General features: G+C 43.8%; 1 protein-coding gene across 2 annotated transcripts; it reads left to right on the plus strand.

Annotated features, from left to right (window-relative positions):
• Window positions 1–510: 510 nt before the first annotated feature.
• map2k7 (mitogen-activated protein kinase kinase 7) lies at window positions 511–18863 on the plus strand. 2 transcript variants are annotated; one of them, XM_065959753.1, is made up of 12 exons: window positions 511–682; window positions 2601–2648; window positions 5845–5989; window positions 6318–6384; window positions 7198–7311; window positions 8761–8880; window positions 9110–9217; window positions 9333–9512; window positions 9888–9968; window positions 10272–10414; window positions 10744–10789; window positions 10899–18863. In XM_065959753.1, the coding sequence occupies exons 1-12, from the start codon at window positions 559–561 to the stop codon at window positions 11040–11042; spliced, it is 1320 nt and encodes a 439-aa protein (XP_065815825.1). In that variant the 5' UTR covers window positions 511–558; the 3' UTR covers window positions 11043–18863. The 2 variants fall into 2 exon arrangements, with proteins under 2 accessions (XP_065815825.1, XP_065815828.1); XM_065959756.1 differs by lacking the exon at window positions 2601–2648 and having other exon boundaries at window positions 512–682.
• The last annotated feature ends 427 nt before the right edge of the window (window positions 18864–19290 follow it).

Here is a 19290-nt window from a genome sequence, read left to right on the forward strand (position 1 = left end):
ATTAGTATATGTGTGTGTGTATTAGTGTGAATTAGAATATGTGTGTGTGTATTAGTGTGTATTAGTATACGTGTGTGTATTAGTGTGTATTAGTATATGTGTGTGTGTATTAGTATATGTGTGTGTGTATTAGTGTGTATTAGTATATGTGTATTAGTATATGTGTATTAGTGTGTATTAGTATATATGTGTGTGTATTAGTGTGTATTAGTATATGTGTGTGTGTATTAGTGTGTATATGTGTGTGTATTAGTGTGTATTAGTATATGTGTATTAGTGTGTATTAGAATATGTGTGTGTGTATTAGTGTGTATTAGAATATGTGTGTGTGTATTAGTGTGTATTAGTATACGTGTGTGTGTATTAGTGTGTATTAGTATATGTGTGTGTGTATTAGTGTGTATTAGTATACGTGTGTGTGTATTAGTGTGTATTAGTATACGTGTGTGTGTATTAGTGTGTATTAGTATACGTGTGTGTGTATACACACTGCCGGCCACAGAGGGGGATCGAGAGCTCCTCTCAGGATCTTCATGCTGCTCTGCTCAGTTTTTCAAGATGTCGTCGCTGGAACAGAGGCTGTCGCGAATCGAGGAGAAACTAAAGCAGGAGAATGAAGAAGCTCGCCGGAGAATCGACCTCAACATCGACATGAGCCCGCAGAGATCCCGTCCGAGGCCGAGTGAGTGTCCGAGGGGAGAACTGGGGAGAACCGGGGTGGTTCGTAACGACCAGAACAGCCGGAGAGGCGGAGGGTAGCAGTGGGGGTGTTACTAGCTACATGCTAACAGGCTAGCTACATAAACAAACACCGACTCAGCTTGGTCGGTAGATCTCACCGTCAAATTACCTTATTATGAAGCGGGGCTGTTTATATGGTTAGTAAAGCACATAATGAAAAGTACAAACCACTGTCATGAAATATCTCGCTGCCAGTCACGTCCCGTCAGAAGCTCTGATCCCGTCCTGTCAAACCTGCTGTGCTAACACGCTACATGCTAACGACGCTAGCTGAGTGATAGTCGGTGGCAGGCCCAGCCTCCAGTCTGCAAAATGTGATGTCGTTATTCAGTCTTTTCATTAAATATTAAACAGGTGCCATCTATCGACACGTATCTGTCGTTTAATGTAATGTGTTAATAATGTGTTATGTGTTATTACTGACTGTTTTTTGAGGCTACTTTTTAAAGCTAATTCAAATGAAGGCTAACGTTCGACAGCCGTTAGCAGCCGTTAGTTGTTTGATTTAAACAGAAGAAACGTTACAAAGATAATAGCAATAATACTCATAATTATATTCTAATTAGTTATTAATATAGTTATTACATTATTAGTAATTATATTATAAATAGTTATTAATATAGTTGTATTATTAATAATTATATTATATAATAATAATAATAACCAAAATGGACTGTACAGAATTCTGGCGTTACAGTAAATTATAACTGTTGCTGCAAACATTCAGAAACTTACTTTACTTCTTATTTACTGGTACTTTTTTCTCTCTCTGATTACATTGACTGTCTGTAAGACTGTGAATGAGTGACAGTTTTTTCCAGTGATAAACTTACTGATGGAAAGACCAAAGCCAGGTTATAAATTGAGAATATAAACCTGGATATTAATAATCCCTCTGGGGTATAGACTTTCAATTGTTGCACCAATAATTCTTCAGTCTGCAGCTATCCTGATTAAGTTTATTGGGTAAGGGTCATGCTATGTTGAAGTGCTGGCTGCAATGCAGCAGCCAGTATGTCCTCCTTCTAACTTTAGATTCTGCTCCTGAATGCTCTGGATTTGTTTGGACCAGAGCAGGTAGGCGGTTTAAGGCGACCCCCCCACACAGCCGTTTTGGACACCCCTCGGTTTGTCAGATATGAGAGCAGTTATCAGGTCAACAGGTGTTGCAGCGATGGAAGCGGTCAAGAGAAGTGGTTCAGATAGAAGTGATTGTACCCGACCTAAAAAGCCTCTGCATGTTTCTAATAAGCTCCACGAGCAGAAACGTGCTCAAACTAGGATCAATATTGGAGATGCTTTTGAAAAATGGAGAGAGGTTAGAACACAGAAAGGTTTACAGACCCATGCAGAGCTGGATAAACACTGAAGCTTCAGAGTCCACCACATGGTGACCTGAGTGAGCATCCACTCTAGAGAGGAGGGGGGGGGGGGGGGACAGCTCTCTAATGTTTTGAATTTGGACTGCAGTACTTATTTTAAACACTAGGGGTCAGAGTTATATTGGAAGAGGGGTACAGCGTTATGTGCACAGATATCGTAGCGTTGTAATAACTAAAGTCAGCTGTAGGACATCACTGAGCCAAAAATAAAGAAACAATATAAATTTGTCATGCTTCTCCAAATGTTGTCGTTACAGTGGACACAATTAGGCCACTTAGACGAGGAACTTAAGAAGTACACGATTACTAATTGCCGAATATTTACCACAACTGGAGAAATCTCCAAGCCTGAAAGTCAGTGTGTACTTGTCAGCCGTGTGTGTGTGTGTGTGTGTGTGTGTGTGCACATGTGTGACTGTCTCATTAGAACATTGAAGTAATGAGCGTGTGTGTGTATATTTTCTTTCCTCTGTCTAGTCATCGTGATCCAGCTCAGTCCTGCTCCAGCCCCTTCCCAGCGCGCAGGTATCATTCAATCCATCGCTCTCTCTGCCACTGCACCTCTCTTCCTCCCCCCCCGCAAACCAACTCCATCCTCCCCCATCCACCTTCCACTCATAACACCTTCAAACCTATCAGAGAAAAACACAGGCAGTTTCATAAACAGATTTCTCTGTATTACAATACTTAAATTATCGTAACTACTAAATTACTTCAATTTCCAATACCTGATGGTGTTTCCCGATTTTCCACTGGGGGTATTTAAGTATTTCTGATTGTGAAGTCTAAAACGGACAAAGTTGGATAAATTTAACAGGTTTAGTTTAGAAACTTAAGCTTTAACATGCCAGCATTGAAACATTGTATTTTCTTTCATTTCACGTTTTTTCCATCTCACTTTTTAGTCTTCTCCTTCAAGTGCCTGATAAGTTTACGACTAAGTAAAAATCACAAAAAGCGCAAAAGATTCATCCCTCACCAGTCCTGATATTTAAGATTATTTACACCTTTCAAATCGTATCATCTCTGCCTCTTTCCACCCCTCCTCTCTCTCTCTCTCTCTCTCTCTCTCTCTCTGTATGTGCGTCTGTGCCAGTGGCAGGGCAGTGTCGGTGTGCGTGCGTGTGTGGACGTGTGTCCGACGATTAACCTTTGTTTTTTGCTGGAGGCAGAGAATCACGGTGCATGTGGCTTTTCTGCACGACACAATGTTTTTGGGTTGTGTTTTTGTTTGACACGGTCTCTAATCCAGCATCCCCACTGGTCCGTCTGCAGGAGTGTGGCTCTGTACTCTGTCTGACTTCCAGCTTCGTCTGTGCTCTGCAGTTTTGGCTGAATTTCTGAGTCTCTCTCTCATCCGACTGTTTGATGTCGTTTGCCTGTTATTCATCTTCTGGCATCCCTCTCCTCCTCCTCCTCCTCCTCCTCCTCCTTCCTTTTGCAGCAGCGTTGTGTGAGCAGGAGGTGTTGCAGCAGCGCCTCATGAGTGTTTGTGTGTCTCCCCCTCTCCTTTGCTCTGTCTGCCCGTCTGTCCATCTGGAGCCAGCTGAAATTTGGAGATGCAATCTGTGCCAAACACTGCCTGGGCCTCTCCTTCCTCTCCGTACTAACTCCTCTTTCTCCTCCATTAACCGACTCTCCCCTTACAGGCTGATCCATCTACAGGTGACTCATGGACACAATCACCTGCCGTCGCTCACAGCAGAGCAGCCAGCCTGCTGCAACAAAAACATTGATGATAGTTATTACAGCTTCTCGGCTCTCAAAATGTTTTGGGATCTGGTTTTGAACTTTTCCAAACATTTCTGATGTGAAGACATTTCCACTCTTAGAAAGTCTCTGGAGCTGCTGACTTTTTGTCTTCGGTTGCATGAAACTTTTGTACTAACACAACTTCAACATTTACTTTTAATAACAAGTCAATCTTTCTCACACACACACTCGATATTACAAGGTCAGAGTTGTTTTAACTTGTCCTAGATAAAGCATGTTTGAAACTCTGTTTGAACGAGACTGTGAGCATGTTGCATCCTCCGTTTGGATTTCAGTGCTGCTCATGTTGTAAACTGGACCTGCGACTGTTCCGTCGGCACGTCAGGGTTATAAAAGATAGAATGGACGTTAATCAGAATGTGTTTATAAAACTGTCAGACTGTGTTCTTTAAAACTTGGGATTGTTTTTGTTCCTGCCGGCCATCAGTTTCATCACTTATGATAAGATTGTACTCACCAAAATAATCTGAGCTCTCCGAAGAAGAAATGATCCGTGTTGACTTCCTGTCTGTTCAGACTCCGTTGATTCACCAATCAGCAATAACACCATGACCACCTGCCTAATTTTGTGTTGGCCAAAAAAAGCCCTGACCTTACGAGAAATGGACTCCAGCAGACCTGTGCAGGTGTGCTGTGGTATCCTTAAAGTACTGTAAAGTCCTGAGGTGGATCAGACTTGTCGTCCAGCACTTCACACAGGGGCCTGATTGGATTCTGATCTGGAGGACTTGGAGGCCGAGTCAACACCTTGAACGGATTGTCGCATTCCCTCCAGGGCTTCTTCCATCGCTCTGTGGTCTAGTTTTCAGGCGTTTTTTAGGCGGTGGACAGAGGTCGGCATGGTTACCTCTTCTGTTGGATCAGACCACACAGACCAGCCTTTGCTCCCCACATGGCATTACTTGGTTTGGTTTAGACCCTGTCCCCGGTTTACTGGCTTTCCTTCCTTTTGGTGACGGACCACTGCAGACTGGGAAACAGCCAGTTTAATATTTGCTTTGACTCATGTCATCTAGCTGTCACAGTTTGGCCCGTGTCAAAGTCGCACACATCCTTACCCTCGCCCATTTTTCCTGCTTCCAACTCTGAGGACTAAAAAAAGTTCACGTGCTGCCTAACACTTCCCACCTGATGAAAGGTGATATTCACTTCACCTGTGAGTGGTCCTGATGTTATGGCTGATCGATGCATGTTGCCAGTTCATGACGGGATATTTACACCTCTGTTATAACTCGTCTGCAATGTATGACACATCAAGGTGGAATGGTGGAGCAAAGTCATTGCCGAGCCGTCATCTGAGGTGACGAGGTGTAACAAGGGGGAGACGGTGGCAGTGTGCAACGTCAGAGCCGGCAAGAACTCTCCTTGTTCTTCTGCCACGCCTTCCCACGATGTGAGAGCACACACTGGGACACCAAAGTGCGGCGCTATGGATGCAACCTTTAAGTAGAAAGTCGTAATGATGCCGGCTTTTGTTGCAACGCTACATGGCTAGAGTCATTTCCTAAACAGTGAGGGATTACCTTCCTGTGACGCGTCTCTTTTGGCGAGTACATGCTATCATTACTGATGAAACAAATGGCTGTGCTAAACTAATCATAGTTATTCTTTAAAGAATGAGCTGTGGTCTAACTCCGAGCTGTCTCTCTCTCTGGTGTTGCATTTTCACTCTGAGATAACTGTCCTGTTTGTTTTTAACGTTAGATCAGAACATCAGTGAATCAAAACAAGGGCTGTAACAAAAAAGTCAAAGAAGAGTGAAGACGTCAGACAAAGCTGATAAACATGGTCACTCTCTCATTTGGTGTACAGCAGTTTTTAAATCAGTTAGTCAGTGAATTCATGAATAAACATGGCTCCCTGCTGGCATGCTGGCCTCTGCTGTGAATAGTTTACTATCCTCCGGTCTGTCCTTTTGTGTCTAACATGTCATGTGTCTCCACCACAGCGCTCCAGCTGCCCCTGGCCAACGATGGAGGCAGCCGCTCGTCGTCTTCAGAGAGCTCGCCTCAGCACCATCCCTACCCCAGCCGCCCGCGACACATGCTCACCCTGCCCACGCCGCCGTACGGCCTGCAGAAGAGCCTAGAGAAGTAAGTGGACACGTGCTGAGGAACATCTGAGTCCATATGAGTCTGGTTTGAAAATGAATACAGAACAGGATAAACACATACCTGATAAAACATGAAGACAGCGCAGTAACACAGACAAAGTGGAGTGAGCAGGATGAAGGGTCATTTCAAGAAGAGGAGGTTATTTTTGGTCATCATGGATGCCTATGCAGAGAGTGTGGGCAGAACATGCGTAAAAGAACAAACACACAGCACCCGTCAGTGAGTCAGGAATCTCTCTCAAACATCGTCCTGACAGCATTTTCCCCTCCCTCACATTTTGGTTTTTTTTTTTATTTTCTCCCTGCAGTGCAGAGATCGACCAGAAACTGCAGGAGATCATGAAGCAGACGGGTTACCTGAAGATCGACGGTCAGGTAGGATGTGCTTTTAGACGTTAGGTGAGACTATGCCAGCCAACTTCACACTGAGAGGGACATGTGTGAGTAAGTAAAGTTTCAGGGGCTACTAGAAGACATTTTAAGGATCCTGATTCTGAATTTCTTATTTTCCTGTTTTAATAGATTGTTTGTGTTTGTAAAAAAAAAATCTTTATTTTTCTTTTTTACTTTTGTTCTTCTCAATCTTCAAAGACAAAACATGTAGTATTTCACGTTGGTTGTTAAAGCAGCGAGGCCGGTAAGGTGAGAAACGTTTATTAAACCAGCAAACACCCGACCTGCTTAGGTGTCCTTGAGCAGAGAATCTCTGTCATTAAAAACATCAGAACGCCCTCACATCTTTCTGTTGACCGCGATAAGATGAAGGCGACTGAAATCTGCCTTCAGTCTATTTATGTCTTCCCTCCTCCTCCAGCCTTCTGGTCCAGTATCACAGTCAGTACCAGTCCGGGTCTGAAGATGCTTCAAAGAATGAATTTGAGTCATTGCTGCTCTTCAGATTGTCTTCATTTCCTCTCGTTAGCCCAGAGGGGAAGCTCACTGACGTCACACATGCACTCCCAGCGTCATCACTGATTTGATTTAAACTAAGCAGGATCATAATAAGTCTCCCTGCTGTGTGCTGCTGTTTTCAGACCGTGGAGCAGCTTAAATACGTATCTAGACGTTTGTCAGTAAATTACCCAGAGGCCTCACGATGCTCTGAAGTTTCATTTTGTCAAAGTATTTACATTTTGTCCAGGAGGAATCTCTCAAACTTCTGTTCTGTGTGTTTGTGTTGGTCCACAGCGGTATCCAGCAGAGGTGACCGACCTGATCAGTGAGGGCGAGATCGGCAGTGGAACGTGTGGACAGGTTTTCAAAGTGCGGTTCAAGAAGACCGGCCATGTCATCGCTGTCAAAGTAAGAGCCTCCAGCAACACAACACATTCATCCATATCTTTTTAATGTGCCCCCATTTTGTTTGTTTGTTTTATTTGGATCCCCATTAGCTTCAGCATAGCGAGAAGCTATTCGTCCTGGGGTCTGCAGTTTCTATTGTGACAATACATTTTACAAATTCATATTATAGATTATTCTTTTCACACTACACAAACATTTCACAACATTTCTTCAGTAACTAACAATTGACATAAATGAACAAAAAACCCAAAGAAACAAAGAAACACAAATTAAATTATTTTTATCCTTTTCTTCCTTTTAATGCACAAATTTCCCCCACAGGGGATCAATAAAGTTTATCTTTATCTTTATCTTCTCCCTAGTTTCAATGTAAGACGATCAAATGATCTAGTTCTCCACTCCTCAAATGTGTTGTTTATTGAGTCCTTTTCAAAATAAATGATGCTGATCTGCTCGTGTTTGTGGAGAGAGTGTAAAATACAAAACTTTGAAAGCTGTTTTATTAATACAGAAACAAAAAATGAACTCCTGAGCGCCATAACTGAGTCTTCTTTTTTTAAATTTCTAGTCTGCAGACAGCGCTGGTGCACAAATCTTCATCTTTTTTTTACTGCCTGATAGTCTGGTGGTTCTGTTGCACGCCCCATGTATGGAGGCTGTGTTCCTCGTCACATCTGCTATGGGTTCAAACCCGACCTCAGGAAACACTAAGCGCTTTAAAGCAATCAGAAACATTGTCTTTATTCTTTGTTTCTCTGTTTTTTTAAATTAACGACGCTCTACCTTGTCACTCCTGCTGTAAAGCAAATTGCCCATCTCTTTTTATTCGCAGTAGCTTTTTGTTAAAAACAGAACTGTAGATCTGTAGTTTCTTTGGTTCCTTTAACTGCTATCGAATGTAAACAAACACAGATTGTATGGTTTTAAAGCAGGCGTTATTAAAAGTTATCAAAGTAACAAACGTTTTGAAATTGTACTCAGAAGAGGTTTGGCGCAGACACGTTGCAGAGATGATCTTAAATGACTCCAGTCTCCTTAACTTGCATCGAGTTAAAACCTCTCAGAGAAACAATTTGTAACATGTGGATCTATTTTAAAAACATGTTAACAAGTCTGAACGATAAACACAAGAAGGAAACATCCATTTACATCCTTTTTAAATCCAGCAGGAGCTTAAACCTCCGCTCGGTTGAGCTCACTGATTTCTGCTGTGCTTTTGATTGTGTCTTATTTACCAACACAGTGACACTAATGACCCACATAACCACCCTCCTGTTTAAGAGAAGACTTAATTATGGGCTGTTAAAGAATTAGGAAGTCAATGAGCTCACCAGAGGAGTCTGTGGTTTCCTACATGTTTCTAAACACACCATCCTATCAAACTGCATCTTTAAAACGTTCAATCCCTTTCTCTAATCTTAAGATACTTTTTTGTTTGTGTGTCACCAGCAAATGCGTCGTACAGGAAACAAGGACGAGAACAAGCGGATTCTCATGGACCTGGATGTGGTGCTGAAGAGTCACGACTGCCCGTACATCATCCAGTGCTACGGGGCCATAGTTACTAACGTGAGTGTCCCTTTAAGACGTTACAGTGTAGTAAGTCTGAGTGGTCTGATGTGAGAACACAGCAGGATACTCTCAGGAGAATTCACCTCAAGCCAATTCGAGGGGGGAGAGGGACGTTTATATACTGTGGCGCTTTGTATTTGAGTAGATTTCTTTTGGTTGCCCCTGAATGAAGTTGATAAAAGGACAATGTGTGTGTGCGTGTGTGTGTGTGTGTGATTTCGTACAGACGGATGTATTTATCGCCATGGAGCTGATGGGAACGTGTGCTGAGAAGCTGAAGAAAAGAATCCAGGGCCCCATCCCAGAGCGAATCCTTGGAAAGATGACAGTAGCAGTAAGTGGAAGGACACACACACACACACACACACACACACACACACACACACACACACACACACACACAGCTTGCTTGTGTGTCACATTCTTCACTTGCTTGTGTCTTGATGCAGATCGTGAAGGCGTTGCTGTACCTGAAAGAGAAACACGGTGTCATCCATCGGGACGTCAAGCCCTCCAACATCCTCCTGGACGATAAAGGTCAGATCAAACTCTGCGACTTCGGCATCAGCGGACGCCTCGTCGACTCCAAGGCCAAGACCCGCAGCGCCGGCTGTGCAGCCTACATGGCGGTGAGGGAGACCCCACGCAATCTGCCCTCACAACACCACAAACATCTTCTCTGGTTGATCTAGTCCCGGCCGATATGACTAAAAATGTTGTTCAAAATGTTCAAGTTTAAAAGCTGATTTTTGCTCCAGAGTGAAATTTAAAGAAACCAGATGTTGAATTATGGTTCAATTATTATTTATTGTGAGAACATGATAAACTCTACATGAACAGAGGAACATGTCAGCATCATGAGCTCAGTGCACGGAGCTGGAAAGTGCTGATATACTGGCTTGCTGAGGGTCCACTAAGACTCGTCTGGGACGTTAAAACATTTCTTTCCTTCGCTGTGTTCTATCAGGTCGCATTGTTTCAAGTGTTTGTTTGTGTTCTTGCAGCCGGAGAGAATAGACCCTCCAGACCCCACCAAACCTGACTACGACATCAGAGCAGACGTGTGGAGCCTCGGCATCTCTCTGGTAACATTTCATTCATTCTTTCAGAATCACTCACAAAGCACACACGGTCTCAGAGTCAGACAAGGATAGATGTAGAATCATCCTTTAATGTAGAGCTAATGTACAGAACCTCAGCAGCTCCATTTCAAAATAAAAGTCTGTGTTTCTTCCTCATTTAACGAGGGAACATGTTGCAAATAGTCTGATAGTTTGAGCATAAAAGTGAAGCTACTGACAAAACTTACAGTCAGATTTATAGTCTCTTAAGTTTCTCATTATTTAAAAGTAGTGAAATCTTTGTGGTTGACGGTTTTTGTCCTTCAGGTGGAGCTGGCCACGGGACAGTTTCCCTACAAGAACTGCAAGACAGACTTTGAGGTTCTGACCAAAGTGCTGCAGGAAGACCCTCCTCTGCTGCCCCTCGGCATGGGCTTCTCCCTCGACTTCCAGTCCTTCGTCAAAGACTGGTGAGTACGAGTTTCGCTCCACAGTCCAGGCAGAAACCTGAGGGTCCCACTTCACCTGGAATAAGACCCAGACCTGGAGGGTGGGGGGCATTGATCCTCCTCTCTGGACTTTTAGGGCGCACTCACCCTAAGTAAAGTTGTCCCACAGCGTGCTTACCCTCAGGCTGGTTGGCTGCCAGTGACATCACATTTAGTACCTGAACGTGTGAGCTACGCTAGCTTAGAGTACATTTTATTTAAGTTTTACAATACAACAACATTATATACATTTATTTATACGGTTACCGTGGTTACATGCAGCTTCACATTGTGCTCTTGTTCTCCCACAGCCTCACAAAGGATCACAGAAAACGGCCAAAATACCACACGCTGCTGGTAAGACACCGTTTTAAACGACTAACATAAATGTTGTTGGAGTTCAAATATCCTAATGACCAAATTTAACTAAACGTCCCCCCCCCCCCCCCCCCCCCCCCTCGTCCAGGAGCACAGTTTCATCCGTCGTTACGAGGTGCTGGAGGTGGACGTGGCCGGTTGGTTCCAGACGGTGATGGATCGCACCGAGTCGCCTCGCAGCAGCCAGTGTTACAGCCATCAGCACCAGCTCCACTCGCTCTTCAGTAGGTAGCCTAGCTCAGCCCGACGCTAGCTTAGCCAGACGCTAGACTAGCCTAGCTTGTGGCTTTGCTGAAACCCCAGACTCCAGTCTGTCCTAGTCTAGCCCAGCGTTAGCAGCTAAGCCTAGTGTTAGCGTTAAAGAGCCCGCCTGTCCATCTGTCCACCGGAGAACCCGAAGAGCCCACAGAGGAGGGGGAGGAGTCTGGACGGGCGGATGGAGTGATTGACGGAGAGACGGACTGATGGATGTTTTTTGTCTTTGTGTTGAATCTGGACAGACAGACACGGGATGGACGGGGTAGTGAAGGGTGCACTCTGTAGCTAGCTTCATTCTCTACACGCGACTCGCCTCGCTGTGTGTGTGTGTGTGTGTGTGTGTGTGTGTGTGTGTGTGTGTGTGTGTGTGTGTGTTTCTACATTTCATCCACATCCGTTAGTCTTTCACCTACACGTCCGTCTCCAGCATTGATCCACGCCGTTGGATCAGTCGACAGAGTAGTCACTACACACTGGAACGAAGCGTCTGCTACGTTTAGTAAAAACAGGAAGCTCTTGTACATAAAAGCCGTGGAGGAGGACACGACACTGTCTGGGTGCAATTATGACTCTTCAGGTGTTTCTACTATCACACACTCTCAGGCTGTATGTGTGTGTGTGATCCTGAGCGAGTGTGTGTGTGTGTGTGGTACACAGTCGCTGGTTGTTAGTGAGATAATAATAATAAATCGCTAACACACACACACACACACAGAATATTAAAGCTCCTGTGAGGAAGTTATAAAAGAGACTGAAATAAATGAAAATCAAAGGAGGCTTTGATCGACAACATAGATGAACGGCTGTAACCGCTGCCACTTGTTTGGTGCGAGGCAAGACGATTTACAGCACGCTGAAAAAAAAACAGCCTTTTTATGACATTTTCCCCAGTTAACATCAACAAGGACTGATTCACTGACTGCTCAATGAAAGCTGCAGGATTTTTATTTACCAGAAAACACAACCTACACATGTACAGGACATGATCGCTGACAACACAATATGTACCCCTTTTGTCCACCGGGGGGCGCCAAACTGAAAGATCCTCACAGGAGCTTGAATCTGTTAAACATGTAATAAATCATAACCCACATTAACTTATATATGATATTATAAACACACATTAATGTATGTAGAAGCTGCATATTCAGAGAAAAAAAAACACAATGAAAAATAATCCCAAAAAAATTAGCATCGTTGCATCTAGCTCTGTAGAGTTATCGTCCATGTTTTTGTTTTTATTCAGAGGGACTAAGATGAACTAAAAGAGTGATTAGAGAGAAGGAGGGCGACTCGTCCTAGAAGTTTGCGGCGGAAAAGACGAGAATGTAGAAGAAGAGTGAGGTGTGATAACCGTTGATGGTGTGAAAACCAGAGAAAGGTCAAAGGTCAAGAGGAGAGCAGGTGGAGATTTTATTGAGAAGGGAAAGGAGGAGAAGTTGATCGTGTACAGAGAGTATAAACGCTGGTAGATCTTATTTCCTGTGGAGCACGTCTTTACTCCCCCCCCTCTGTCCGTCTACCTCTTCCTCTCCGTCCGTCTTCTTCTGCTGTTCTGTGTTTACGTAGCGCTCCACAGCGTTTCCAGACCAAAGGCTGCGTGTAGGTTGATGTTAGAGGTGGAGGAGGCCGAGAGGTTTAGTGCTGCTTAGAAATGATGATGATGAAGCATGTTGTGGTGTTTTTAGGAGCTGCAGCAGGGGTCTCAAATGAAAAACTCAGGGGTCTGATCCGACTCACATCCATTACACATCCTTTCCAAAATGTCTCATACTTTCATTATTGATTCTACTCGTGAACATTTCCTCACCTGGTTGTGATTGCATTTATATTCTGTGCAAAAGCAAAAAGTGGCCGATCTTTAGAAACTTTAAAAATGTCTACTTCAAATTTAAAGTGAAAAAGAAACTCCCCAAATCTTTGCTAACAAGCGCTCTGATGATTAACTCACTTCTTGTAACGATACCTACTGACCATGAGTCAGCACATTATATATTCAGTCGAGTCAACCCGACAACAAAACGTCTCTTTAGAAACACAAAAACGTTTAGTCTCTCCTGATACAGCTGGAGCACAGGTCACCTTTAGAGACATTGATCTGCTGATTTCAGACAGAATCAAGTCTGACTTTAGCTTCTTTCCACCCGCCGTGTGGAGCAGGCTTAAACACAAGAGAGAAGTGAGTTCAGGTAGCAGCATCCCTACAAGGAAGGGGGGGCCCCTGGTAAGGTGACTTTGAGACCCCTGAAGTAGAAGATCTTTGTGTCTGCTGGGTATGTAGAGATGTGTTTAATGAGCGCAGGTCTCCAGAGACTGACTGACTCCAGTCCTCCTGCCTCCCCACAGCCAAAGCCTGCCTGTAGTGCAGACTCCAGTCCCATCACGCACAGAAACCAAATCACTGCTAGACACAGAGAAGAAGTGAGGACTGCAGAGAGAGAGAGGAAACTGTTAAGTGTCAGAGGAAGAGAGAGAGATTCATGAATGTTGTTGAGACGGAGGAAAGGATGAGAGGAGATGAAACGTTAAGAGAGACGAGGAGCGAGGGAGGAAGAGAGGGAGTGTTCAGAAAGTGTGAGCGGAAGTTAAAAGAGAAGTTTAAAGAGAGCGGAGAAGTGGAAGTGAAATGTGCCAGGAAGCAAACAGGAGGAGCGCTGAGCTCTGAGAATAGCTGGGTTCTGTAAAAAGCTTTCATGGTGTCTCACCGATCTGCCAATTATGACTTTAGCGAGTTAGCATATTAGCGAGTTAGCGTGTGGTGTTTATGATGTGTACTGTTTTGTTCAAACAATGTTATTTATTTACATTGCTACTGCTGCTACTTTTTTGATCGCTTTAGACGCTGCTGTCTCTTCTTTTCCCCAAAGGACAAATACTTTACTCTTTTTTTTTTTTCTTTCTTTAAAAAGCCAAATAAGTCAAATAATGCAAAGTCAACACCAAATACAGAAGAGCAAGTCTGACGAGGGCAGGGAGAGCAAGTGAGAGGTGGAGCCATAGATTAGAAGTACTAACACACAAAATCTATAGAAGTCACCTCAGCTCCACGTGTACGTCATCATTTCAGCGCTGCACGCCGTAGAGGAGATTAGAGGGGCAGTCTGTCCGTCCAGATTCTGTTGATCACGTCCATCTTTTACTCCGTCCACCCTCCATCCGTCCACAGGGCGCCTGCAAGCTGGACAACCTCCACACTTCACACCAAAGGCGTCTACGACTCAGCGGAAACACGAGCGAGCGTTGTTGTTATTGTTATTGACATTATCTTTATAGCTGGTGTGTATTAGAGCAGCGTCCTGTGTGTGTGTGTGTGTGTGTGTGTGTGTGTGTCATACTATGCAGAGGGACACACTACAAAAACCAGCCAGCCCCTCGTCCCGCTCGCCCTGAGCCTGTAGCAGGAAGTGACTCAGTCGTGCTCTCTGGTTTCTGCCCAATGTTGATAAACTGCTGAGCATGAGAGATCCTCGATGACCGGCCTCACACACCTCGTTCTCCTCTCACTCCGTTAACTCGTATATTAATCCAGCTTTCAGTGTTGTCGTGTGTGAACTCATCAAGTTAAACGATCATTTAGCCAAGAAGCTTTCAAAGTAAAGGTCAAGCTGATTCATTCCCCTAAAATAGTAAACTTAGCGACGTCTCTCTTCTGCCACAAAGATTTTAAACAGCTCCTATCAGATTAAAGAACCGCTCTAGATTGTCATAAATCAGCGTCTCTATATGCGTATATTCTCTACAGGTAACATTCATTCTGCTTAAAGAGGAACTGATTTAGTGATTACCTGATCAGCCATCGAACAAACACGGAGCTGCTTGAACTTTTGTTTTTCACAGTCTAAAAAAATACTGTATCTTTTTTGTTTTATTCTCTGCAGACCTTCTGTACATGAGAATTTATTTTGAAGCTAGGAGAAATGTTGTGTTGAGTCAAACACAAACCTTTAAAGAGTAGAACCAGAGAAAATCATCCTCTTCTTTATTATTCAGAAGTGTAAATATATATTTTCCTGATAGAGTAAACTGAATTTAATGTGTATAAACAGTTCGCTCTTCTTTTTTTAAAGCAGTTAAAATCATGGATTCAGTCAGCTAGAACATATTGATGAGCAGCTTTAATAATCAAGAGTCAACATTAGTATTCATCACACGCTCATACAGAGGAGCAGTGAACTGTAACGACTGTTACTGTCATAAAATACTCAAACTCTAAAATACAGATAGAGAATATAATCCTTATAGTGTAGTACAAGTCTGTAAGGAGATTTTATATTTTGTCCACAAGGGGGCGCCAAAGTCAACACAGACTGAGAGTTACTCAGGAAGTTTATATTAAAGTAGTAACTGTTACTCTAAATGATGACATCATACGTACGGGATATAAAAATATTTGTGTCTGTTTTTTGTAAATATTTCTGAACGATGGCGTCGTGTTTCCGGTGATCGGGGGTCGTACACCCTGCGGTTCAGTGCGCCCTGCAGTGTACGGTAATGAATAGAGGACCAGACTGGAGAAGCTCATGTCACTTCATGGTACAGGCTCCGCCCCCATCCCAGATGTATGTGAGCGTGCGTTGGCACACAGCTCCGTTAGCTCAGATATCACCTTCACCTGATTCATCCTCCAGAATCCATCAGGTGTGCTGCACGACAACCGCAGCCTGAGGTGCTCTAGATGGTGTGGTTAAACACACGCACGCCACACTCTCACCACAACGTCCTGTGTTCAAACTCTCTGTGTGGATCTGTTCTCCTGCTGTCCAGGTTCTCTCTTAATAAGCTTGTGTGTAGTGTACACACACACACACACACACACACACACACACCTGCTCGGCCGTTCTGATTATTCCATCCAAAAAAAACACAACCTGATTTCAGAGACTCTGGCACGCTACACCTCTGAACGCCATCAGGTCTGACCAGGTGTGAAACCTGCTACAAACGACTGTCAGAAACGTGTGTGTGTGTACCTACACACACACACACACACACACACACACACACACACCCCCTGATGTATAAACCCATTCTGCACAGTAAGGTTGTCTACACTGTGGATACTTTGATACTTTTGGACGCCATGTCTTTTAAAAACGTCTCATATTTTCAGATTTGACGTCATCGCCAAGTTCTTAACCTTTTTTAAAAAAAACAAAAACATGTCAGATCTTCAGTCGTGTTTTGAACGGCGAGCTGCAGCGAGAGGAACATCGAGCGGCGTCTAAATCGTACGAATGCTGCATATGTGTTTGTGCGATTTACACGAGTTCACTTGCAGGTTTCGAGGATAAAAACAAGAAATTTAACAAATCATTGGGTGCTGTTGCCGTGGTAACATCAGGTGCCCAGAAGTGTATCAAAGTTTAAAAATCCAACATGGTGACAGCCGTGCTGCACAGCCATGCTTGCTCCGCCGTTAGTGGCTTTATGTGTATATTAGCTCGTCAGGTGTATAAAAAAACAGCGTGCAGCGTGTACCTGCGCTGTGCCTCGACACCGAGCGGGGGAGTGTGTGTGTGTGCGTGCGTGCACGTGTGTGTGTGTACGATGTAAACCCATCTGTAAGTAAACCAAATATCATTTTCACTATGCAGTCATTCAAAGCATGTCAGCTTGCTTGGGGTGGGAAAACGCCTCGTGTACATACACAGATTTATCGTTGGCGACAGCGCGCGTTCCCTCCTCCCGGCGGTGAGACTCTGACGTCACCTCGCCGCCTTCTGCTACTTCACAGAGAGAGAGAGAGAGAGAGAGAGAGAGAGAGAGAGAGAGGACGGAGCAAGAGATGTGTTTTGAATGAGCTGACAAATATTTAAGGATTGTATTTGGGTCGGGGAGGGGGGAGGGGGGGGTGAGGGTTAGACTGGGATTTGTAGTTTTTGGGGGAGATACAGATCAATGCTGTAAAGTATATCAGCTGCATGTTATCGTCACGGTTACCCGCCATTGTTTTTGTGGGTTTTTTTTAGTTTTTATTCTTCCATGACGTCGGTCGGTCGGTTCGGGCGGGGATGGATGCACAAAACTTTATCCTTATTTATGATTTCTACACTTGTAGTCGTACGTTTGTGTTCTTAGGAGAAGACTCGATTCTTTTTCTGCCTTTATTATTATTTTTGTTTTGTTGTTTTTCACTTTGGACCGCGAGCTAAACGAGGAGGAGTGCGAGGCGGAGCTGTGTCTTTATCAGCGGACAGTGTTTGAAAAGAAGAAGAAAAGTCCTGTTTCCCCGTCGTGTGTGTTTTTCAGTCAGCTGAGCGGCGTGCGTGATGTTTATTTTGTGTACCAAAAGTCTTTATTGATGGTGATTATTATTACTAGCTTTTATTTTGTTGTTTTTATTACTATGATTATTATTATTATTATTATTATTATTATTCTTCAGGGCAAAGTTGACACCAAATTGAACAAAGAAAATAAACGTGTGGCATTCGGAGAGCGCGCCGAGAGCTGGACGCAGGTTTAGTCTCAACCTGGCGAGGAGGAGCGCTCGCCATCCTCTCTCCAGCCGGTTTGCGTCGCCACGTTAAGATCACCTCCGAGCTGAACTTGTAAAAGTATTTTTTTATGATTTTTATCTTTATTTTAATGTTTTCCTTTCGATCGATCTCTCGTTGGGTCGCAGATTGTGTGCTGTTATTTAACTCCTCCCCCCCGCCTCACAAACCCCGCCCACTTTTTATTTGACTTCATGATTACTATCGCTCTGGTTTGTCTGATGCTGTAGTCGAGAGCTGATTGGTCGGACGGCAGAGCGATGTTTTTGTTCTGAGGCTGTCGTGACGGATGTTGCACTTGTGTTGGGTTTTTGTGTGTTTTTGTTTTTGTGTCGCCGGTTGTCGTGCGGCGAGGAGAATATCGAGTGTTTTCCTTTATTTTCTTTAGTCACAGCAGATATTTAATCAATCGTAGATCTGTGACGCAGAGCAAGGAAATGATTCTACAGTGTATTTTTCTCACTGGTATTTATTTATTGGTCATTTGTACGTTTTTGTTTTTTTGTTTTATTTTGAAATGTATTTTATTTTGAAAGAGGGCAAACAGGACGTAGGAGGAGGAGTCGTTTCTCATCAGCATTTGATCAGTGTAACACAAAGTGTCATATTAATGTAACCGGTTCAAAATAGAACATTTACATCACAGGACGGCGAGCTGTTTCACGCTTCACTGTGACGTCATGATCGTGGTCATTGTTTACCCTTTGAGACGACGAGCCCCACAAACAAACAGCATGATGTTTTCTGAGCTCGCCTGCTGTGTCTATAACTCACAGCCAAACTCTGAACGCCGGCTTCAGCGCTGGCGACATCCGTTTTTTGTTTTTTTTATTTTGAAGTATTCTCGCAGACTGATTGGCTCATTAGGAATCTGAACTCCCAGTAATGGAGGCGGCGCCGCCCGCCTCTACGTTTCATTTGAGGATTTTAGTTTCAATTTTTTTTTTTTTTTCACTTCTGAGTCTGCACGACTTCGCTCGTGTCGATTCAGGGCAGCAGTGGTCGCTCTGATTTCAGTCGGTTCAAACGCTTCTTGTATGTACGTCACCATGGATACAACGTCTCGATGGTTGTATCAGTCGACTCAGCTTTACTGCCTGTTTCTTTGATTTTACATTTTGTTTGTTTGTTTGTTTTTTTTGGCTGTATTTTGTCCCCCTCCCCCCCTCTCATGAGTCTCATTTCAAACAGAATAAATGCCATTATATTGTGAATACCTCAGGATTTTTTTGGAGAAAAAACAACAACAAAACACCTAAAAATCAAATAAATAAATAAATAAAAACTCATAAAAAGTTGACGTGTCGTTGTGGATTTATTTGATCTTTTGTGTGTAAAATCTAAAACTGTTGGTAACCATGGACAACGCTTCTCCACATCCTGCCACACATCTCTCCGACTGAAACCCTCATCCCCGCCTTCATAACTTCCTGGAATGGAGTCTTCCTGTTTGGGGGACCAGCAAAGCCCGAGACAGACCAGCACCACGCTCCTGGCTGGGGACGGCACCTGGATTTGTTTCTCCCGGTGTTGAGGGGGACGTCACCAAAATGACAGGGTGCCTTGAATAAGTTCTCTTTTTTTTTCAAAATAAAAGCAGACCTACTTGAAGAGGCTTCACCGGGGCTAGACTGATTTGTGATGGGGCTGTGGCGCCCCCTAGCCCCGGTGAAGCAGCGCACACACACACACACACACACACGTCAGGGGGATTTGTGGAAAGAT

Source organism: Labrus bergylta, chromosome 1, assembly GCF_963930695.1.
Source record: "Labrus bergylta chromosome 1, fLabBer1.1, whole genome shotgun sequence".
In the NCBI taxonomy this organism is placed as follows: domain Eukaryota; kingdom Metazoa; phylum Chordata; class Actinopteri; order Labriformes; family Labridae; genus Labrus; species Labrus bergylta.